The following is a 22,099-nucleotide window of genomic DNA, read 5'->3' on the forward strand; positions in this document are numbered from 1 at the left end:
TTTTGTTTTTTATTAGTAGAGAATATAGCGCAAGTGAAAGACTAATATTTTTCAAATTACAACAAAGAAACAAAGGCTTTATTCGCAATTAAATAAAAAAAAAAGATCATCCGAATCCTAAGAGATCATCATATTCACATTTTGGTACGATTAATTAAGAAAAAATATCTTAATTTTTTTTAATAAACATTAACTTGTCCACTACACCAGGCTTGAGCCTAGTGCGCCGATCCGACACTATCTGTCCAGCTTTGCTGAAGCTCCTTTCGGACACACAGGATGTTCCTGGTACACAGAAGTATTTAAGTGCAACCTGTTGCAGCGATTCGTATATGTCTGCTCTTGTCTATAACAAAAAAGAATACTTTAAAATTTGTGATATTAACTTAATCAAAACTTCGGCTATATATAGAGTTTCCTCGCGCACGCCTAGGCATGCAGGTCGTCACCTCGTGGACTTCCGTCCACAGTGATTCACCTTCCAATATTTTAGTGGGTCGCATGTTTCCGGCACGTTTTGGGTTTCGAGATGTTGTCTTAGTAGGATCACAGCGTCGGCTCGCGGTGAATTTATCTTCGCTTTTAATTTAGAATCAAGGAATGAAAAAGCCTTGGAGGGGCCGTGTTCAACTGGTGGTGTAGGCTCCATCGGCGGTGTTGATTTTTCCATTGGAGATTTCTAGATTATACTATGGAGTTCCTGCTCCAAAGCTTTAGCCGCTTGCTCAGCATTGTAGGGTGATTCAAACCTGTCTTTTTTGAAGCGGGGATCAATAAAAAAAAAAAATTTGTGATGTGACAAAAACATCGATTGTGGCGAAAAAACATCGATGTTTCTAGAAAATTTTAAAACATCGATGCATCGATGTTTTCATCGATGTTTCTCCACCTCTAGACATATACCACCACCACACCTCCCCACCCTCCATTGTTGATTCGTAATTTTACAATCTCCCCACAATATATATGCATCGGCCTCCCCTAAAAGGAGGGGAACTTAATGGGCGGTTGCTACGTTGGATTTGATGAATTTTTCCCAAACATTCGGCCATCACCAATTTTGAAGGGTACGCTTGGTCAAAAAAAAAAGAGAAAAGGTGCTGAGAAGCAACAATACTCAGTGGAGAAAGTAGCCGCCGAACATCTACTATGGGTTGCAGCTGGAGTCCATTGTTCATTGTTTTCCTGCGAAAGAACCTTTTATACTTGAGATGCAATATTATACCGCTAAGCTGCATCCTGATCGGATGCGGCGGATTGTTGTGGGGCTACTTGCACTGGACCTTTCAGCCAGCGAGGTACCAGTTGGAAGAGTTCGAATCGAAGAATGAAGTAAGTAGGCAGCAGCTATCTCTATTTGTACTTTGTTCGTTTGTAGCGCACAGTAATGTTACACAAAAAGGCTGTTGTATAAAGACCGCATGACCCCGGTTAGCACCTAATAATATTGCGTCTTCCCTGTAGCTGGCGCTTAAACAATTGTATTTCCCAGCCAACGACGAAGACTACATATACTATGCCCCCAAAACACAGGATGTGGAGACGTTGTTGGACCTGGTGCGGCAGGACCTGGGGATTGCCCAGGAACGTAAGTAAATTTCTTAGTAAGCTAATTCCCTTGATAATGTTATCTATTCCCATCAGATTACCGAGCATATGGCAACAGTGAGGATATGCAAATGGAACTGGAGCTACAGTGCCGGGGTAGCTGCTTTGCGATTAACTTTAACAATTTGCCCAGTCCCGGCTCCGTTGGTGGAAACTTCAGTTACAGCCTAAGTGCGAGTCATATGCGTTTGTCGCCCAAGAAGCGCTTCGTAAACGATGTGGAGATCAATCACCAAAAAGGTGAGTCCTGCAGTTCCTCTCTTCATTGTTTGCCATTCAACCACACCCATCTTTGTTCCCCCATCCAGATGATGACGATTATATACGGGCTGGTTTCTTGACCTTGCAAAATATACTGGACAAACAATACTTTAAATATCAGAATTTGGCAACCAATTATGAGGTTTGGGTGAGCTCTATGCCCAACCTGGAGGTTGTTAGCATGGACAGCCATCGACTAATCTACTTTGGTACTCTGTGCAGCATCATCTTTAGTGTGGTTCTGCTGAGCACCTTTGTTGTGCCCTTTGTGGAGGAGAAACAGAACGGCCTAAAGGAGTTCCTCAACCTGGTTACGCCCATGAGTTTCCTTAATGGCCTAACCTTTTTCCTCATTCGTTTTGTTTTCTACGCCACATTTTTGCTGATTGTTTTGATTTTGGCGTATTTTTACCAGGCGCTCAATCAGATCTGTTTTGCGTATGTAGCCATACTTTATTTGCTGTACATATTGGCTACCATGTCGTATGCATACCTCATATCTGTTTGCTTTCATTCAGGTAAGCAATTATTTCGGAATACCTTATGTTTCCTTCATAAATCGAAATTTATTTTGCAGTCTTTTACGCGAAAATTGGAGGCCTAGTCCTGCTGATCATTCCATATGTCTTTAGTTTTGTTCAAAGTTGGGCCTCCTCGGTGGCCTACGTCATGTTCAGCACGAATGCGTTTCTTGAAGGATTGGATGTGTTCCAGACGTTCTCCAACAAACGTAAGGGGCAGAATGTATTTCATATTTCACTTTTCTTATGAAAAGAATTGTTTATATTTCAGATCGCCAATTTGCTGGGGCGGAGCTATTCCGTGAAATAAAATATGGATCGAGTCGCATGTTTTGGATTTATTGCGTTCTTATTTTCCAATCTATAATGTATGCCGTGCTCTACAACTATCTTGGTTGTGTGTTTCCTGGACCTGGAGGACTAAAGCGTCCATTTTTCTTTTTCTTAGATGTAACTACAAAAATATTATCATAGCTTTAGTAGTTATGCTTAGAAATAATGCCTAATTTTCACACTTCCAGCCTAAGACATACCAAAAACGACAACGCAATGAGTATACTACCGCTCCTCGGGGGGCCCAGGCTATCATAATCACCGAGTTGTGCAAAAAGTTCAGAACTGGAAACCGCGAAACAATTATTTCGGATAACTTGAACATGACAATCAACAACAAGGAGATTACTGTTCTGCTCGGGCACAATGGCGCTGGCAAAACCACGATGATGAACATGATAATGGGTATAATTTGAAGCATGAAAATTTTTTATAATAAACTACAATTTGCATTTTATTTTCAGGACTGGTGCCGAAGGACTCGGGAAAAATAATCGTGTGCAGTGAACGGGATGTGGCTTCTTATCGCCACCTTATTGGCTTCTGTCCGCAGCATAGTGTGTTCATGAGTTACATGACCTGTCACCAGCACCTCGAGTTCTTTGCCCAACTTCGCGGAGCAAGTCGCCGAGAGGCCAGCGAATGGGCAGATACCAAGCTAATCAAACTCGGCTTGGGCGGTAAACGAGACGAGTTTGGTCGAAATTTGTCGGGGGGCATGAAGCGACGCTTATCGCTGGGAATAGCCATCGCCGGAAACACAAAGTACGTTCTTTTTTTAATCGTTTACAATCGTTGCAAATTTTAATGCGGCTTCCGTTTTAAGAATTGTTATTCTTGATGAACCGTCATCCGGTCTTGATATTAACTCGCGGCGCGATCTGTGGGACATCCTGCTTCTTCTGCGCAAGGAGAAGGCCATTTTGGTGACAACGCACTACATGGAAGAGGCCGAGGTTCTGGGAGATACCATCTGCATCCTGGCCAACGGTAGGCTACAGTGCTCTGGCGCGCCCTTGGAGCTAAAGCGCAGATCAGATATCGGTTACCGTTTGAAACTCGAAGTAAACGACTTTACGTTCCGCGAAAACGAAATTATGCAGTTGATCCACTCCTACGTACCAACTGCTCGAGTGCTGGTGAGATATTACAAGGGTTTATGTTCTAATCGAACTTAAGGGGGCAGGATGGTTTCAGGGGCTGAAAAAAAGCACATTTTTGCGATTTTTTTTCTCATTTCTGAGTGAACGAAATGATCCAATTTTTTTACACGATAAATGGCTATATTTGTAGAGTATTTAAGAATATTTTTTATTAGGAAATAATTATTATTTATTCCGTGACGGCAGTCGGCCGGAGTCGTTTCAAAAAATTGGTCTCTTGCGGTGCGTAAAGTCTGGCCTTACAGTGTTATCTAAAATCAAAAAATTGAATTGATTTACTTAAAATATTTGTTTTTTGTGCGGATGAACGAAACCATTTTGAAAAATATGCAATTTTGGATTTTTGGCGCGGTTTCAAAGTCAAAAGTGCCATTTTTACATAAAAATCCGCCCATTTTTGCCCCTAAAAAAAGTAAAAAAAAATTAAAAAAAAAAAAAAGCGTTCGTTCATCCGCAAGTATTCATTGTATTAAAGATGTGTACAAAATTTTATTAAGATCCGAGCATTACTTTTTGAGTTACGTTACGCACCGACTTGAAAAAGTTGTTTTGAGAAAAACACGTCTAAAGTTTTAAAAGCAATGGAAAGTATATGGAGAGAAAAAAACTAGAAAATCGGTATCTCAGCAAGTTTTAGTCCGATCGACATGAAACTTTCACAGGATATTCCTAAGATAATGTTCTATTATATAAAAAATTTCTGAAAAAAAAATTTTTTTGAAGTCTCAAACCATCCTGCCCCCTTAATAATGAAACATTTACATCCATTTGCTATAGAATGTGGTGAAGCCAACTGTGTATGTATGTTTGCCGTATGCCTATAAGAGTACCTTCCATGAGATGTTACACAAGCTGGAAATGAAAGCCACTTCTTTGGGCATAAGCACCATCTCTATGACAGACACCTCCTTGGAAGATGTTTTCTTAAAGTGAGATCCAGTCGCAAATACTTTATTTCTTGAATAATCTAGACTATAATCGAATTGGCAGATGTGCTGGGGAACAGGATCAGGTGGACACGCCGGATGGCTCTAGGACCGATGCCCCTTTGTTGTCTGCACCCTACAAGCGCCTACCCAGTCAGCATATAGCGCCTAGCTTGTGGCAACTTTGGCTGGCAGTATTTTACAAAAAGTGGACTTTCCTCAGAAATGAATGGCTGTACTCGTTGATAATGGTAAGAACCGCACTCTATATAAGCGATAAGGTAGACCAATATTATTATCTCATTACCCACCCTTTTCCGGGTTTTCCCACAACTAGTTGAGCATTCCGGTGGTTTGCGATCTAGGCGCTCTGTTTACCATGCACGCCATGTCTGTGGTGGAGTACGAAGAGTCGCTGCCGCTGAAGCTCAGCCAGATGCAGAGCGGTATCGTCTATATTCATAATCCGAAACTGTACTATCCCGATGTGGAGCAGCAAATACGCCGACAGATCGAGCTAAATGGATTGATGGCGAAAACAATGGAGACACGGGGAAACAACGATGTGAAAAACGGTGGGTGTGGATTTTTATTTATTTATTTAAATTATTTCATCTTTGTTTTTATATTTCAGAGAGTCTTGATTTGCAACGTGAGAACCTCGCGGATTTCCTGCAAAATGTAGTGGGCATCATAGACATGGACCGCAGTACCGAGGACAGCCCGGCGTTAGAGATTTTCTTTTCTGGAAATCGCTATCACAGCTCCGTGGATCTTCTTAATCTGGTGGACTCCAGCATGCTGAAACTCAGCCGTCCAGAGTCCGACATCGATACAACTTACGTGCCAATTCGACGATTCGTCAGCGAAGTGAGTCCCACTCGGCTGGAATATTACGCAGTGATCGTATCGGTGGGCATGTTTTTCTTCATGTTCTATTTCATCTCCCTGCCTTTCCGCGAGTACGCTAATGGATTTCGCCAGCTCCAGACAATGTCGCGCTTCACGTTCTGGTTTTCCACATTTGCCTTCGACGTGTTGGTCCTGACATTTGTTTGTTCTATTCTAATGCTTCTGCAGCAACTGTTGATGCCACCGGAGCTTTACTCGACGCCGGAGTTGCGAGTGATCGTGATGAGTATCTTCTTCTATGGCTGTAGTTACCTACCGATTCTGTACTCGTTGGGGAATAACTTTAAATCTATTTCGACGATATCCACCTACCTACTCCTTATGCTGATTGTGTCAGGTACTGGTTTATATCCAAACTTATTATATCCAAGTATTCATATTTTCTTAATTTTTTTTATAGCGATAGTTCCGCTGATCACGTCCAGCAATGCAGCCGCCATGAAACTGCACGAGACCAAGATTGCTTTCCTGTGTTTCCTGCCGGACTTTAATTTGAACCACCAGTTGCGCATCATCAATGAGAACTTTATTACCCGTCGACGGGCCGGACTGGCTCAGCCCCTAATCTCTGAAGACCTCTTCTTTGTGTATGCTGTAGTTGTATGTGTCCTGGTTATGGCGCTATTTACAATTGTGCTAGAACACAAGTATCTCCGCCGTTCTCTCACTCAGCATCTGACGAGTTGGCGAACCGGTTGCCTGTACAACGCAAATAAAAACAAACGCACCAGCATCAGTCCCAGTACTCCACCTACGGAAATGGACGATTGTGCTAGGGAGGAGGAGCGTGTAAAGGTCCTCATGAAGGAGTCAACGCAGGACTACCCGCTGATTGTAAGCAATCTGCGAAAAAGCTACAACCAAGTATTGGCAGTGAATGGATTGAGTTTTGCGACGAACCGGGGAGAGTGCTTTGGTCTGCTTGGCGTGAATGGAGCTGGAAAAACAAGTACATTCCAAATGATCGCCGCCAATCTGGCCATTGACGACGGCAGCATTCGCATCGATGGCATCGATATTCTAAAGGATGAAGTGGGATACCGACAACGCTTCGGATACTGTCCCCAATATGATGCCCTGAACAAGTTTATGACAGCCGAGCAGTGTCTCCACTACATGGCTCTGCTTAGGGGCTTGAGTAGTGCCAGCGAGGGTCCAAACAGCGCAACAGAGAACGTAAAGTTCTGGCTGGAGAAAATGCATCTAACCAAGTACCAGCAAGTGCAGGTGCGCCACTACTCGGGCGGAACGAAGCGCAAGCTGCTGGCTGCCATGGCGATGATCGGGGCACCGACACTAGTGCTGCTCGACGAACCTACCACTGGCGTGGATCCAATATCCAGACGGTTCTTGTGGCAGTGCATTAAGGACTTCCAGAACCAAGAGCGAACCGTGGTACTCACATCGCATAGGTATGGCCTATAATAGTTTGTGAAATATACGATTTTAATACTTTTTATCTTCCAGCATGGACGAGTGCGAGGAGCTGTGCAACCGCCTGGCTATTATGGCTCATGGAAAGTTCAAGTGCTTAAACAACATATGCGCCTTAAAGCGATTAAGTGGGTTCACCATTAAACTGAAAATGCGGGAGGACACTGAAACGGACGAGAATGTGAATATAATAACGAGCACACTGAACAATCAGTTCGAGGGCCTGGAATTGCGAGAGGATCATGCAGGGACTCTCACTTACTTTGTGGGTACTCAGGAGAGTATAGTCCTGTGGTCGCATGTGTTCAAGATAACCGAAGATAACCTAACCGACCGGTTGGGCCATATCGTAGCAGATTATTCAGTCAACGAGTGCACGCTCGAGGATATTTTTCTAAAATTCGAGAAACAATCCAAATCGCAATCAACTTCAAATCAATCATCGGTTCAACAAAATCTAGACGGCCCCAATTTCGTATGAGATTGCATGGCGGGATTGCATATCGAAAAGACTGAGCCCAAGATTGCTGTCGGAGAAGACTTTCCCGGCATCCTCACATCTCCCCTGTAAAAATTCCATCGAGCATATTTTTTGGACAGTATATACATGAACTACGAATCTCCTAACCATTACGAGAATCAGTTATTCTTACGACGGCGAGCACTTGGGCTCAGAAATATCGGCATGATTTTCTACTTAATTTATAAATTTAGAGACTAATATCAAAGACATTGTCGGCATATATTGTGAAAAGAACCTATTTATTAATTATTTCCTAATTTCTAGAAATAGCTTACATTATAAATAAATGTAAACAGAATGTTTCTTTCAAAATATATTATTTTTAATGTAATTAAATCTGGGAAAGTCATTAATGCATCTTCTGCAGCGATATTGGCCTAGATATGGCCTTGGCAAGGGCCACTACCTCGGAACCTTTGATTTTCCTTACTTTTGAAGGGGGTCCATCGAAAAATATCGAAAAATGCGATCAAAAATGTTGTTTCCAGATTTTGATCTGGAATCGCAGGAAATCCCGCAGGAATCGGATGGATATTGGCCAAGTTATGGCTTTCGCAAGGGCCACTTTTTCGGGATCCTTGATTTTCCTTACTTTTGAAGGGGGTCCATCGAAAAATATGGAAAAATGGGATCCAAAATTTTGTTTCCAGATTTTGATGCAGATTTAAAGAGAATCGACCCACAATTCGTTAAAGGTATCCTGCTCAAGAATCGGATGGATATTGGCCAAGTTATGGCTTTCGCAAGGGCCGCTTTTTTCGGGATCCTTGATTTTCCTTACTTTTGAAGGGGGTCCATCGAAAAATATGGAAAAATGGGATCAAAAATTTTGTTTCCAGATTTTGATGCCGATTTAAAGGGAATCGATCCACGATTCGTTCAATGTATCCCGCTCAAGAATCGGATGGATATTGGCCAAGTTATGGCTTTCGCAAGGGCCACTTTTTCGGGATCCTTGATTTTCCTTACTTTTGAAGGGGGTCCATCGAAAAATATGGAAAAATGGGATCAAAAATTTTGTTTCCAGATTTTGATGCAGATTTAAAGAGAATCGATCCACGATTCGTTCAATGTATCCCGCTTAAGAATCGATTGGATATTGGCCAAGTTATGGCTTTCGCAAGGGCCACTTTTTCGGGATCCTTTATTTTCCTTACTTTTGAAGGGGGTCCATCGGAAAATATGGAAAAAAAAGGATAAAAAAATTTTGCTTACTGATTTTGATGCAGATTTAAAGAGAATCGATCCACGATTCGTTAAAGGTATCCCGCTCAAGAATCGGATGGATATTGGCCAAGTTATGGCTTTCGCAAGGGCCACTTTTTCGGGATCCTTGATTTTCCTTACTTTTGAAGGGGGTCCATCGAAAAATATGGAAAAATGGGATAAAAAATTTTGCTTCCAGATTTTGATGCAGAGTTAAAGAGAATTGATCGACGATTCGTTAAAGGTATCCCGCTTAAGAATCGGATGGATATTGGCGAAGTTATGGCTTTCGCAAGGGCCACTACCTTGGGATCCTTGATTTTCCTTACTTTTGAAGGGGGTCCATCGAAAAATATGGAAAAATGGGATACAAAATTTTGTTTCTAGATTTTGATGCAGATTTAAAGAGAATTGATCGACGATTCGTTAAAGGTATCCCGCTTAAGAATCGATTGGATATTGGACAAGTTATGGCTTTCGCAAGGGCCACTACCTCTGGATCCTTGATTTTCCTTACTTTTGAAGGGGGTCCATCGAAAAATATGGAAAAATGGGATAAAAAATGTTGCTTCCAGATTTTGATGCAGATTTAAAGAGAATTGATCGACGATTCGTTAAAGGTATCCCGCTTAAGAATCGGATGGATATTGGCCAAGTTATGGCTTTCGCAAGGGCCACTACCTCGGGATCCTTGATTTTCCTTACTTTTGAAGGGGGTCCATCGAAAAATATGGAAAAATGGGATAAAAAATTTTGTTTCCAGATTTTGATGCAGATTTAAAGAGAATCGATCGATCGATCGTGGCCCGATTGGCAAGGGCCACTACCTCGGAATCCTCGATTTTCCTTACTTTTGAAGGGGGTCCATCGAAAAATATGGAAAAATGGGAACAAAAAATTGTTGGACTAGTTAGTGGGGAAATTCAATTCAAGTCATCTAACAAATTCGAAAAACAAGCTCAACAGAGGATCGTTATTTTTTAGCAATGTTTATTAAAATGTGAAGTTTAAATTTTCTGCCGCGACTCCTTTTCATCACATTTTTACTTAAAAATATTCTTTCCAATATCAGAAACTTTCATTTCGCCATTTTTCTTTCCTAATCGTAATGATCGCGGCTCCAAATTAGAATAACTTTCGATTATTTCTGTAAAATACATCTTTGAAGTTTAGATAAAAATTGCAGTTATTATTAACGCGTTTATAAATAAAAGTTAAATTATTAAAAAAAAATTGTTTTAGTCAAACTGCACTAAGCCGTCTTGGAAGCCCAATTTGTTGTCCAGACCGAGAAGTTAAAGAGTTTGGATTTTAATCTGTGAGTGGAAAAATTTAGACTTAAGATGATAAGTCTATATTTAATCATTTTGACATATAGACAAGCGAATTCTTATCTAGTTCATAGCCCTCTCGAAGATGGCTCGTAGCCGGATTTGGAGGTACTTTGACAAGCTGGACCAAAACACAGCCCAGTGTCAGATTTGCGAGAAGACAGTCAAGACCAGCGGCAGCACCACCAATCTGATAAAACACATGAAAACCCATCCCCAGATGTAAGTGCCCTAGAACTGAACCTATAATTGTTTATAGAATTCTTCTACTTTTCAGTAATATGGCCGATAAACAGGCAATAATAGCTCGGGCCATCTTAAAACGAAAGCTTTTACATAGCCCTTCTGGCTTTGGCCGCCAATCATTGATAAAAACATTCAAGGATGAGAACACAGAAGCTGTAATCAAGTACGAGAAACGATATCTGCCGGGGTCAGTGGTGGAAATAGCCTCAGATGGTAACGAATGGGCATCAACTGAAGCTTTAACAGACACTCTAGAAGAAATCCCCTGCTCCGGAGACATTATCGAGTTTGAGTCCAAGGAGAATGTGGAAAAAGCTGATAAATGTAACCAATGCCAAATCTCAGATATGGATAAGGATGGGTTTGTCCAAGAAATCAGAAAGCAATCTAAACCGAGCAGCAGGTCCAAGAACCATTCCTTTCATCGGCATATGGCCTTCTTCGTTTGCCGCGACCGCCAACCATTAAATGTAATCTGCGGAGAAGGATTCCAACACCTGATAAACGTGCTGTGTCCCATCTACAAACCACCTAGTCCTTTGGAACTGCAGACTGTTATCTCCAAGGAGTTCAAGAAGCAGACGACCAAGCTACGCAAACGACTGTCCTCTTTACCCACGCTTAGTATCAGTTGTTCCGTGGCAACCACAAAAAACCAAAAAAGCTGGCTTGAAATGGTGGTCCATTTTCAAGAGCAGGGAAACCGAATAAATCGAAACCTTCCCGCCCAAGCACTACCAGAGACCTTCACCGCTAAAAACGTGAAACAGTGCTTCGAAAGAATGTGCAAGAAGTTCGACATTTTAAAGTCAAATATAACCTGTATCGTTACTATGAGGTCTCCCCTTTTGGAGGACGCGGTGATCTCCTTTCTCAGTGCCCAACGCCACTTGCCGTGCTTTGGCAACTTTATGATCTCCGTTTTGGAGGCCGTAATGCAGCGGCCCGTAGTATGTGAATGGTGCCAAAGGGTGAGTCGTTATGTAGAACGGCAAAAGGTGCCTCAAATCCCGATGAAGAGACAGCAACCCGTCACAGACTCGATGGATCGACCACTTAGTTTGTACCAAATGTTAAAAGGGTACCTTAAAAACAAACTCCTCAAATCGAATAGTTGGGAACCACCACTTTCTTCTGAAGAAGAGGAGCTAGCTCACGAGGTAGTGGATTGGCTAAGACCATTGATTAGTTCCATTAAAGAGCTGTGTCGAGCAAGTTTTTCGAGTGCTAGCCAGGTTCTGCCAATCACACTCACCCTAATTAACGAACTAAGGCAGGAGAAGACTCAGGTGCACCAGATTATACAGGATCTGCGCATATTCACGGTGCAGCGACTGCAGGAGCACTTCGAGTTCCTCGAGAGAAACAAACAGTTGGCTATGGCTACCCTATTGGATCCCCGGTTTCGAAAAATGCCCTTCCAGAACAGTGCTCTTGTGGCCAAGTACATGAAACAGTTGTACGACTTAATTCCAAGGAATAAGAAAACAGGCGAGCTTGTTCCACTTGATTCTAGTGAACATTACGACATCTGGTCGGCGTATTATAAGTTTTCTCTCGGGGAAAACAGCACTTCTCAAGAAAATCCGAGTGACAAACAGTCAGTCATCCCCATTTACGAGGACGAGGTATCTAGTTATTTTTCCTCTCCAATTAGCTCGGTGCGGGCTGATCCTCTGCAGCTGTGGCAGGAGCTGGCTCCTGCCCACCCCTCCCTATATGCTGTGGCACAAAAGTACCTTCACATTCCCGCAACGACTATGCCCTCGATACAAGTCCTTACTTCCGAAGGGTTTTCCCAGGTGGAGCAGAATTCAAAGCTGTTGGAAAATGCTATGGATAAAGTTATATTTTTGTCTAATGTTCCTACGGATGAATGGAAACTATAAGCAACAAACTCCACAGTTATAAAAAAGGATTTTTGGTATAAGGATTTAATGACGACGCTGTAGAATTGTATTTAAAGAAGAATAATGCGAATCCCTTTAAGAAATTATTAATGTAATAACAGTACACCTGGCCGTTGTTTATGTCGAAAAAGAAGAAACTTCACAGGTTGTATAAGGCGATTGATTGAGGCGAAATTTGATTACAATAAAGAAATTTGATCATTTATTTAAAATTAATTTTATTTCTTTCGTATAAAAGTTAAAAAAGGCACTATAAGTTTAAGTATAATTAACAAAAGAAGATTTATTAGAAAAAAAGTAGCATAATTTTTAATTTTACTAAAGATTAATCGAAAACCATTAATTGGAGTTCACAGATTTGATCACTTAAATTAAAATTTTTAAAGTGTAAGGTTCTTTTTAAAATTTTATTAAACAAATAAACGGTCACCAATTTTCTCGCTTTACAACACTGTTCTGGTATTTTTTGGTATTTTTTCTGACCGCTGTCACACTGCTGATGACGTTTTTTCGCATTGTATTTTGAAGCATATTTTAATGTGGAAAAAGTGAAACATTTGCAACATGCGATCGTACACATCACGAAAGTAACACGACGAGTCAACCAGTTGACAATTTGTCCAAAAAGTCTACCACACGACAGCCACTGGAAGGGCCGAGGCCAGAGGAGAGCCACTATCAAAAGGCAGCAGCGAAAGTTTCGTTGCTGTCGTTTCCGCTCAAGGGAGGAGTGGGGTGTCAAAATATAGGAGCGGAGGAGAGAAGGCCAGTGAAGAGGTGTCCAAGGAGGAGCAATCAGAATTCAACCGTTGGAGGCAGACGCCCAATATGCTAAGCACCAACTCCACGAAGACCAAGGAAATGTTCATCGTGCGTGCTCTTGAGAAGATCCTTGCCGACAAGGACATACGGCGCTCCCACCACTCGCAGCTGAAAAAGTCCTGCGACTCGGCGCTAGAGCAGATCAAGGCAGAGCTAATTAGTGCAGGCCAGATCGCCGAAGGCAATGAGCTGCCCTGTGCCGCTCTTCCGTTGCCCAAAAATGATGCGGCGAGCATTATTAATGCAGAGACCTATTTCCTACCTTTCGAGCTGGCGTGTAAGAGCCGTTCGCCACGAATTGTGGTCACTGCCCTGGACTGCCTGCAGAAGTTGATCGCCTATGGGCACCTGACGGGCTCCATCCAAGATTCTGCGAATCCCGGGCACTTGCTCATCGATCGCATTGTGGTTACGATATACGGGTGTTTTAGTGGTCCCCAGACAGACGAGGGCGTTCAGCTGCAAATAATTAAGGCCTTGCTAACGGTGGTCACTTCGCAGCATGTGGAGATCCACGAGTTCACGCTGCTGCAGGCGGTTCGCACCTGTTATGACATCTACTTGTCCAGCAAGAACCTGGTCAACCAGACAACCGCCCGCGCCACCCTCACTCAGATGCTAAATGTGATCTTTGCCCGGATGGAAAACCAGGTGTATGAAATGCCGCCACCGCCCAATCCCATCAATGGTAGCATTCACTCGGAAGACTGCAACGGAAGTACGGGCGGAGGTAGTTCAGACGAGACGTCTGCCGATGCCGACGAAGTCATCGCCTCTGAATTACTTGCGGAGATCATAACAGGTGGGTTGTAATCAACGAAAAGGGGCTGAGCATGATTGTAGTTTGTGGAGAATTCTCAACACATTGTAAGTGGTATGAGTCAGCTCCGTAATTACCCTGATAAGGTGCAGCATGAACAGCCGCGCCTGCTGAACGCTCATAATCATAATGAATAGAATAATAAAATGACAATTTATTTTTCAGCCGCCTACAACGAGGCTATGAAGGACGTGGAGTCTGGCGGAGAAGGCGAACCTGTGGCCAATGGAAATGAATCCTCACATTCCGACCACGACAGTGTGGAGTTGCACAGTGAAAACGATGCGGTGGTCACCGCCAAGTTTACTCACATTCTGCAAAAGGACGCATTTCTCGTGTTTCGAGCGCTGTGCAAGTTGTCGATGAAACCTTTGCCGGAGGGCCATCCCGATCCCAAGTCCCACGAGCTGCGCTCCAAGGTGCTATCGCTTCACCTGTTGTTGCTGATCCTGCAGAACGCTGGACCGGTCTTCCGATCCAACGAGATGTTCATTATGGCCATCAAGCAGTATCTGTGCGTGGCACTGTCCAACAACGGAGTGAGCCTGGTACCTGAAGTGTTCGAATTGTCGCTGTCGATATTCGTAGCTCTGCTGTCCAACTTCAAGGTGCATCTGAAGCGCCAGATTGAGGTGTTCTTCAAGGAAATCTTCCTTAACATTTTGGAAGCCAACTCGAGCAGTTTCGAGCACAAGTGGATGGTTATCCAGGCGCTTACGCGGATATGCGCGGATGCCCAGTCGGTGGTGGATATCTACGTTAACTATGATTGCGACTTCTCGGCGGCTAACCTCTTTGAAAGGCTTGTCAACGATCTCTCGAAAATCGCCCAAGGTCGCCAAGCCCTGGAACTGGGCGCCAATCCCATTCAGGAAAAGTCTATGCGCATTCGTGGCTTGGAGTGCCTCGTATCCATTCTAAAGTGCATGGTGGAATGGAGCAAGGATCTATATGTGAACCCCAACATGCCAGCTCCCGCCTTGCAAGTTCAATCCCCCACAGCAACAGATCACGATCAGCCAGATACCACCATCCAAACAACTCACAGCGGTTCCAGCCACAGCTTAAACTCGAATCAGGAGCAATTTCAGGACTTGCCCGAGGCCCTGGAGGAGCGAAAAATGCGGAAAGAGGTCATGGAAACTGGAATCGAACTATTTAACCGCAAGCCGCAAAAGGGTGTGCAGTTCCTGCAGGAAAAACAACTGTTAGGCTCCACCTGTCAGGACATCGCGCGCTGGCTTCACGAGGACGAACGGCTGGACAAGACCGTGATAGGAAACTACTTGGGAGAGAACGACGAACATTCCAAGGAGGTAATGTGCGCCTACATCGATGCCTTCGATTTTCGGCAGTTAGAGGTTGTGGCCGCCTTAAGAATCCTGCTCGAGGAGTTCCGGCTCCCAGGAGAGGCGCAAAAGATAGATCGTCTGATGGAGAAGTTTGCCAGCAGGTATTGCGAGTGCAATCCCCAAAACCAATTATTCCAAAGCGCCGACACAGTCTACGTGCTGGCCTTCAGCATCATCATGTTGACCACGGACCTCCACTCGCCGCAGGTGAAACACAAGATGACCAAAGAGCAATATATTAAGATGAACCGCGGCATCAGCGACAGCAAGGCGGACTTACCCGAGGAGTACTTGTCCTCCATCTACGACGAGATCGCTGAGCACGAGATTAAAATGAAGAATAATTCCGGGCTGCTGCAGCCGAAGCCAACTGGGAAGCAGGCATTCATCACGGAGAAGCGGCGTAAGCTACTGTGGAACATGGAGATGGAGGTCATTTCACTGACGGCCACCAACCTGATGCAGTCGGTATCGCACGTAAAGTCGCCATTCACCTCGGCCAAGCATCTGGAGCACGTGCGTCCCATGTTCAAGATGGCCTGGACGCCTTTCCTTGCCGCCTTCTCGGTGGGATTGCAGGACTGCGACGACCCTGAGATTGCAACGCTTTGCTTGGACGGAATACGTTGTGCTATCCGCATCGCTTGCATTTTCCACATGTCTCTGGAAAGAGATGCCTACGTACAGGCCTTGGCCAGATTCACGCTCCTCAACGCCAACTCACCAATAAACGAGATGAAGGCGAAGAATATCGATACAATCAAAACTCTGATCATGGTGGCTCACACCGATGGCAACTACTTGGGCAGTAGTTGGCTGGACATTGTCAAGTGCATCAGCCAGTTGGAGCTGGCGCAGCTCATTGGCACTGGCGTGCGACCGCAGTTTCTCTCTGGGGCGCAGACTACTCTCAAGGACTCGCTGAATCCCAGCGTAAAGGAACACATTGGTGAGACGAGCAGCCAAAGTGTGGTGGTGGCCGTGGACCGCATCTTTACCGGGTCCATGCGACTGGATGGTGATGCCATAGTGGACTTTGTAAAGGCCCTGTGTCATGTGTCGGTGGACGAACTGCAGCAGCAACAGCCGCGAATGTTTTCGCTGCAGAAAATCGTTGAGATAAGTTACTACAATATGGAGCGTATCCGTCTGCAGTGGTCGCGCATCTGGCAGGTCCTTGGCGAACACTTCAACACAGTTGGCTGTAACAACAACGAGGAGATTGCATTCTTTGCTCTGGACTCGCTGCGTCAGCTTTCGATGAAGTTCATGGAGAAGGGCGAGTTCAGTAATTTCCGATTTCAAAAGGACTTTCTGCGACCTTTCGAGCATATTATGAAGAAAAACGCTTCACCGGCCATTCGCGACATGGTGGTTCGTTGCATCGCCCAAATGGTCAACTCGCAGGCTCATAACATTCGTTCCGGCTGGAAGAACATCTTCAGCATCTTCCACCTGGCAGCGGGAGACCACGAAGAACCAATCGTGGAGCTCGCCTTTCAAACCACGGGCAAGATAATCGGCGATTTGTATCAGCGGCAGTTCGCCATCATGGTGGACTCCTTTCAGGATGCTGTAAAGTGTCTCTCGGAGTTTGCTACCGCTCGTTTTGCGGACACCAGCATGGAGTCGATTCGGCTAGTGCGCACCTGCGCCCAGTGCGTCCACGAGGCTCCACAGCTATTTGCAGAGCACGCCGGAATGGAGAACGACGCCTCGGTGGCTGAGGAGGATCGGGTGTGGGTACGCGGCTGGTTCCCCATGCTCTTCTCGCTCTCCTGTGTGGTCAACCGGTGCAAGCTAGACGTCCGAACTCGTGCCCTGACCGTGCTATTTGAGATCGTCAAGACCTATGGGGAGAGTTTCAAGCCCAACTGGTGGAAGGACCTGTTCAATGTGATTTTCCGTATCTTCGATAACATGAAGCTACCTGAACACGTCACCGAGAAGTCCGAATGGATGACGACAACATGCAATCATGCTTTGTACGCTATTATCGATGTTTTCACGCAATACTTCGATGTCCTGGGTCACCTGTTGCTGGAGGAGCTGTTCGCCCAGCTCCACTGGTGTGTCCAGCAGAGCAACGAGCAGTTGGCGCGATCTGGAACGAACTGCTTGGAAAACTTGGTCATTTCGAATGGCTTTAAGTTCAATGAGTCCACATGGGACAAGACGTGTCAGTGCATCCTGGACATTTTCAACGCTACGCTGCCGCAGGAGCTGCTCAGTTGGCGGCCAAAGGCACATTCCAGTAATAGCCAGCCCCAGGAGCACAATCACTTCGAGGCTCTGCATATTCGATGCGTGGTTCAGCTGGAGCTAATCCAGACAGTGGACAACATTGTGTTCTTTCCGGCCACATCGCGCAAGGAAGACGCGGAGACACTGGCACAGGCGGCCGCCGACCTCACGGGGGGCAGGAACGGTTCGCAATCGCAGCTCCTTGACTGCCAGCGCGAGGAACAGGGCATGTACGGTTATTTGCGTACACGCCAGCTCCTGACCCTGGCCGACTGCCTGATGCAGTCGCACCGCTTTGCCAAACGCTTCAACGCCGACCAAGAACAGCGCAGCCTGCTCTGGCGAGCCGGATTCAAGGGGTCGGTGAAGCCCAATCTGCTGAAACAGGAGACGTCCTCACTTGCGTGTGTCCTGCGTATATTTTTCAAGATGTATGGCGATGAGAACCGACGCAGCGACTGGCCGGGAATCGAGAAGGAGTTGGTGCAAGTGTGCAAAGAGGCACTGGGCTACTACCTAAGCCTGCAGAGCGAGGCACATCGCGATGCCTGGACGTCGCTCCTACTGCTCATCCTCACGCGTCTTCTTAAAATGTCCGATGCAAGGGTGAGCTTTGAACTTAATATTTAACCACAAATAATTAGCATGATTAACTCTATTTCAGTTCGCCACTCACGTATCCAACTACTATAGCCTGCTCTGCGAAATGATGTGCTTTGACCTCAAGCCCGAATTGCGAAGTGTCCTTAGGCGTGTCTTTATGCGTATCGGTCCAGTATTTAATATTATGAGCGCTAAATAGTCAAGGAGGAGACAGAGCCACCTGGCTAGCTGACTACTCACTCGGCCATGTTAATAGTTCGATCGTCCCCAAATCTCCCTCCCTCCCAAAATCATTGTTCCATGAGCACTCCTCGGTTCCCTCGGCTTTGTTGTTTTGTTTGGCACTTAATCTTACAAGCGAGTATATATTTTTATTATATTTATAAACAATACATAGTCGAAATGTAATGTTTATTAGGTTTAAAGGAGAATGTTGTTGTTTTTATCTACATATTTATATACATAACTATGTATATGCTATATAAGGCTTTAATGTGTGCGTGTGTATAGTTTCCCTCAGTTACGAATTTGGATTTGTTTTCCCTGGTGTAACCACATCATAATAATTCCCTTTTACCGGTTAATGAGTAGCCTAAATACCGATTAAACGAGCATATTTTGCAGCCTGTATATTGCTAGTGTTAATTTAAATCAAAATATACCTATATGAATATATTTCAAATATACAATATTAATGTATTACAAAAATATAGTCTATGATTTATTGGTTTTATGAAAAGTCTTTGCTTTTTGTCGCTTTTTAGGATCAAGTTCAAGGTACATTGTCAGATCTGATCTGATCATTTTCCTATAGATATTTGCCAATCTATAAAAAAGACATAAACATTTTTATATTTCTTGTCTCACGTTCTTAAGTTTGATTTAAATTCGAGAAACATTTCGTCTTGTTAAAAATAAAATGATGGAAATTAAGTGGTTCGCATTTTGTTGGTGTCACTTGGCTAGTCTTTGGGGACCCAGATTTATGGCATTTTTATTGTACCCCAGATATGTGCGCCGAATTCATTGAAATGATGTTAAGAGCTTTATGCCATTATGCTGAATTCGGACAATAAAAATTTATTTTGGTGGAGCTATATATTATTCATAGAGTATCCTTACGAGCGCTGTTGATTAATAATAAAATTGGCAAAGAAATCACACCTAGGGATATTAATTTTTAAATCTTTATTCTGTGACATGTTTAAAGAAATATTTTAATTTTTCATATTAATCAAGAGGTTTCTGATTCGGGCCCTCTAAGTAAGTAACTTGGGTAAGATCTATCCAAACTTTTAGGTGAAAGAAAGGTGATCATTGGAATATTCCAAGAGAAGTTCGAGGCCTTGCCTTTGTGCAAAACTTGTATCCACTATCCACATGACATGGAGTGATATTTTTCGTGCCACTTTGTTTGTTTGCTGGTTAAACAATTCGATTAACACGGAGAGACTACAAACTGCCCGAAACTGAGATGATCGGGCTGGAATCAATGGGGCTTTGTATGGCGAAGAATGCAGGGAATGAAGTCTCCCCTGGCTCCAGTGTTGAATGTGTGAGTTGGAAATTCTTAGCCATACGCTAATAAATCTTGTTAATATGTCAATTTTCGTGGAAACTTAATCACGCTCTCGATTTCTGATTCGATTTGCGAAAAATCACAACATCAGGTGCTAATTGAGGGATTAATTTTGATAGAACCTACATGTTTTCTATCAAGATAAATTATAACAGGCGTACAGCTTTACCTTATGACTGTTCCCAAAATCTCACCCAATCCCTCTTGAGCTAATCATAAACCGGAGTTCAAGATCTTTGACAAGCCACGCAGTCAGTTTACTTTATTATCGTATAATACACACAATAAATCCGGAATTATAATGGTAAACAGGTGCTTCCAAAACAAAATAAAAGAAAATCCTTAGCCACGCGTGTTACCAGTCCAGAAATACCTAAAGAAATAAACATCTACCAATAAAAGAATAAAGAAAGACAAACAATCTTATATGTTTAAAAAGCCTTTATGCTTCGGTTATCAGGACACATTATTAGGTAACCCAAAATAGTGTCCACCAAATGAGTTCAAAAACTGTTCCAATTACCTTGAAAAGTTGCTTGAACTCTCCAAAATATATTTTCGTTGCAAATATGTACGTCAGTAGTGATAGAAACGGTTACTTCCTGAGATTCAGATTATCAAGATTATACTAATCTCCCGACTTTTGGGTAAATATTTAAATTTTTTCGCGAAACTACAGTTGTTTATGTTTTTTTTTGCAGAGCGTATCCGAGTCTGTAAAAAAATATCTTAAGTTATTAAATCCAAACTATGTACGTGGCTCTGGGTTATTTTAATAAATAATATTTTAAATCCTACAAATCCGTTAAAAAATAATGATTTTGAATAGGATATTTTCTTAAAAAGAAGCAATTATATATAGAATAGTATATAAATTAATGTTTTATTTATAATTTATTTAATTTCTTAGAAACTTAGAACCTTCTAAGATTTATTTCAATTATTCTCTTTGTTACCTTGTGGTGGTAGGTTTTTTATTCTTTTCCTTTAAAGACTTCCCTGATTCAGTCAAAAAAAGTTGATTAGTCACGTGGGTTCAGTTAATTCCCATTAACAATAATTACCCGACCTTGAAGTGGGCTGTCATCGCGGGAGCTTAAATCAAATTCTATCCAGATATTGTACATTCCCATTTTCATTTCCATTCCCATTTCCATTTTGCCATTTTGCCATTTTGCAAAACGGCGAGCGGAATGAAAAAAGGCGGAAGCAAATGACTATAAGCTGCACGTGAGGTAGGCCAGTGGGGGGATATGGCTGAATAGACCTCTGTAAAATAATCATATTAATGTAAAGTAAATAGAATATGCAGATAATTGAAAAACAAGCCGAGCCGAGTTGAAAAGTGTGCGATAAGATTTAATCCAAACGCAAACACCCGCCAAATTGGTTGCGCATACGCAGTGGTGGCCGTAGAGGGGCGAGTACCGAATAGATAACGATCGAAATTGGGCGATTTGGAAAGAAAAACAAAGTCTATCCACAACAATGGATAGTGTTAGCTTGTGGATCCATGTAACCAATTTATTCTATTGTCCATTTGGGGGAAAAAAAGTGAAACAAAAGCGTCGCAGAATTGAAATTAGTGACAAATTTTGAGCTTAACTCGCTGAAGTGGCTTCGTGCTACTTGGTGACTGTGGATTGCCTAATGGACTAATGGAATAACATGACCAGCGCGTTGATGGGAATATGACGGAGGATCCCTCTGGCCCTTCTCAACCTGCTTACCCGCTTTTCCAACCCAAACCGCGAGAAAGCTCTCTGTGGGCGCAGCTCCCCAGAAAAGTGCCACGATTAGCGTATCATCCCTCATCCCCCATTCCCCATCCGGACCATATATTGAGATATATATACATACATATAGATGTAAAAATATATAGATGTGGATGTGCTGTCGAGCGCGCGATCGCGATCACGCTTTAAGTCAACAGCAACAAAAACAATGCACAAAAGTTCGACAACAAAACCGAAATAAAAAAATAAAATTAAGGCATGTATGAAGCAATTTAGAAAAGTAAATGCACAGTGGAACATCAAATTATGTCATTTTATGGATATACATTTTAATATAATATATATTAAATAAATAAAAAAAATCCTAAGCAACTTCTTAACTTCTCATGATCTAGAATCTAGTCGAAAATCCCTATAATTGATCGATCGTGCTTAACAATAATCGATTAACACTTTCCGCTCTCGAGTTCAGTTCCATTTCCTCTTTCTGTCCACCGACTCAGTCCCGGCCTGGCAGCACTTGGTGTAGAGTCAAGGTCAAACCCAGGCCAGGTAGTGCAAAAATAAAC

The 22,099-nt window shown here is 43.3% G+C and overlaps 3 protein-coding genes and 2 long non-coding RNA genes across 7 annotated transcripts; 3 read left to right on the forward strand and 2 right to left on the reverse strand.

The window, feature by feature from the left end:
- Positions 1-56: 56 nt before the first annotated feature.
- On the reverse strand, positions 57-833 carry LOC116655996. The gene is made up of 2 exons (XR_004311022.2): positions 479-833; positions 57-346 (listed from the first exon to the last, which is right to left on the reverse strand). It is a non-coding gene; the product is annotated as an uncharacterized LOC116655996 (long non-coding RNA).
- Positions 834-897: 64 nt separating this feature from the next.
- Positions 898-7,993, forward strand: LOC6497082 (phospholipid-transporting ATPase ABCA3). 2 transcript variants are annotated; one of them, XM_001962756.4, is made up of 15 exons: positions 898-1,332; positions 1,465-1,588; positions 1,645-1,848; positions 1,917-2,387; positions 2,447-2,599; positions 2,662-2,840; positions 2,912-3,128; positions 3,188-3,488; positions 3,550-3,862; positions 4,664-4,815; positions 4,877-5,063; positions 5,150-5,387; positions 5,447-6,061; positions 6,125-7,136; positions 7,192-7,993. In XM_001962756.4, exons 1-15 carry the CDS (start codon positions 1,150-1,152, stop codon positions 7,637-7,639), a joined length of 4,797 nt encoding a protein of 1,598 aa, XP_001962792.1. In that variant the 5' UTR covers positions 898-1,149; the 3' UTR covers positions 7,640-7,993. The 2 variants fall into 2 exon arrangements, with proteins under 2 accessions (XP_001962792.1, XP_032310895.1); XM_032455004.2 differs by having other exon boundaries at positions 1,206-1,332; positions 1,493-1,588.
- Positions 7,994-9,795: 1,802 nt separating this feature from the next.
- LOC6497083 (E3 SUMO-protein ligase ZBED1) lies at positions 9,796-12,590 on the forward strand. 2 transcript variants are annotated; one of them, XM_032455282.2, is made up of 3 exons: positions 9,796-10,205; positions 10,266-10,440; positions 10,496-12,590. In XM_032455282.2, exons 2-3 carry the CDS (start codon positions 10,304-10,306, stop codon positions 12,351-12,353), a joined length of 1,995 nt encoding a protein of 664 aa, XP_032311173.1. In that variant the 5' UTR covers positions 9,796-10,205; positions 10,266-10,303; the 3' UTR covers positions 12,354-12,590. The 2 variants fall into 2 exon arrangements, with proteins under 2 accessions (XP_032311173.1, XP_001962791.1); XM_001962755.4 differs by having other exon boundaries at positions 10,286-10,440.
- A 244-nt stretch (positions 12,591-12,834) lies between these two features.
- Positions 12,835-18,923, forward strand: LOC6497084 (brefeldin A-inhibited guanine nucleotide-exchange protein 1). Its single transcript, XM_001962754.4, has 3 exons — positions 12,835-13,998; positions 14,182-18,218; positions 18,277-18,923. Exons 1-3 carry the CDS (start codon positions 13,203-13,205, stop codon positions 18,412-18,414), a joined length of 4,971 nt encoding a protein of 1,656 aa, XP_001962790.1. The 5' UTR covers positions 12,835-13,202; the 3' UTR covers positions 18,415-18,923.
- An 878-nt stretch (positions 18,924-19,801) lies between these two features.
- On the reverse strand, positions 19,802-21,719 carry LOC123257354. The gene is made up of 4 exons (XR_006507416.1): positions 20,859-21,719; positions 20,751-20,793; positions 20,318-20,508; positions 19,802-20,183 (listed from the first exon to the last, which is right to left on the reverse strand). It is a non-coding gene; the product is annotated as an uncharacterized LOC123257354 (long non-coding RNA).
- Positions 21,720-22,099: the final 380 nt, after the last annotated feature.

This window comes from Drosophila ananassae, chromosome 3R, assembly GCF_017639315.1.
Source record: "Drosophila ananassae strain 14024-0371.13 chromosome 3R, ASM1763931v2, whole genome shotgun sequence".
In the NCBI taxonomy this organism is placed as follows: Eukaryota; Metazoa; Arthropoda; class Insecta; order Diptera; family Drosophilidae; genus Drosophila; species Drosophila ananassae.

Excerpts from the sequence above, each read along its gene's own strand:
- LOC6497082 (XM_001962756.4), top strand. The coding sequence starts at position 1,150 with ATGGGTTGCAGCTGGAGTCCATTGTTCATTGTTTTCCTGCGAAAGAAC. Across the intron at positions 2,841-2,911 it reads CATTTTTCTTTTTCTTAGAT|CCTAAGACATACCAAAAACG; the intron begins GTAACTACAAAA and ends TCACACTTCCAG. Across the intron at positions 6,062-6,124 it reads CCTTATGCTGATTGTGTCAG|CGATAGTTCCGCTGATCACG; the intron begins GTACTGGTTTAT and ends TTTTTTTTATAG.
- LOC6497084 (XM_001962754.4), top strand. The coding sequence starts at position 13,203 with ATGCTAAGCACCAACTCCACGAAGACCAAGGAAATGTTCATCGTGCGT. Across the intron at positions 13,999-14,181 it reads ACTTGCGGAGATCATAACAG|CCGCCTACAACGAGGCTATG; the intron begins GTGGGTTGTAAT and ends TTTATTTTTCAG. Across the intron at positions 18,219-18,276 it reads TTAAAATGTCCGATGCAAGG|TTCGCCACTCACGTATCCAA; the intron begins GTGAGCTTTGAA and ends ACTCTATTTCAG.
- LOC6497083 (XM_032455282.2), top strand. The coding sequence starts at position 10,304 with ATGGCTCGTAGCCGGATTTGGAGGTACTTTGACAAGCTGGACCAAAAC. Across the intron at positions 10,441-10,495 it reads ATGAAAACCCATCCCCAGAT|TAATATGGCCGATAAACAGG; the intron begins GTAAGTGCCCTA and ends TCTACTTTTCAG.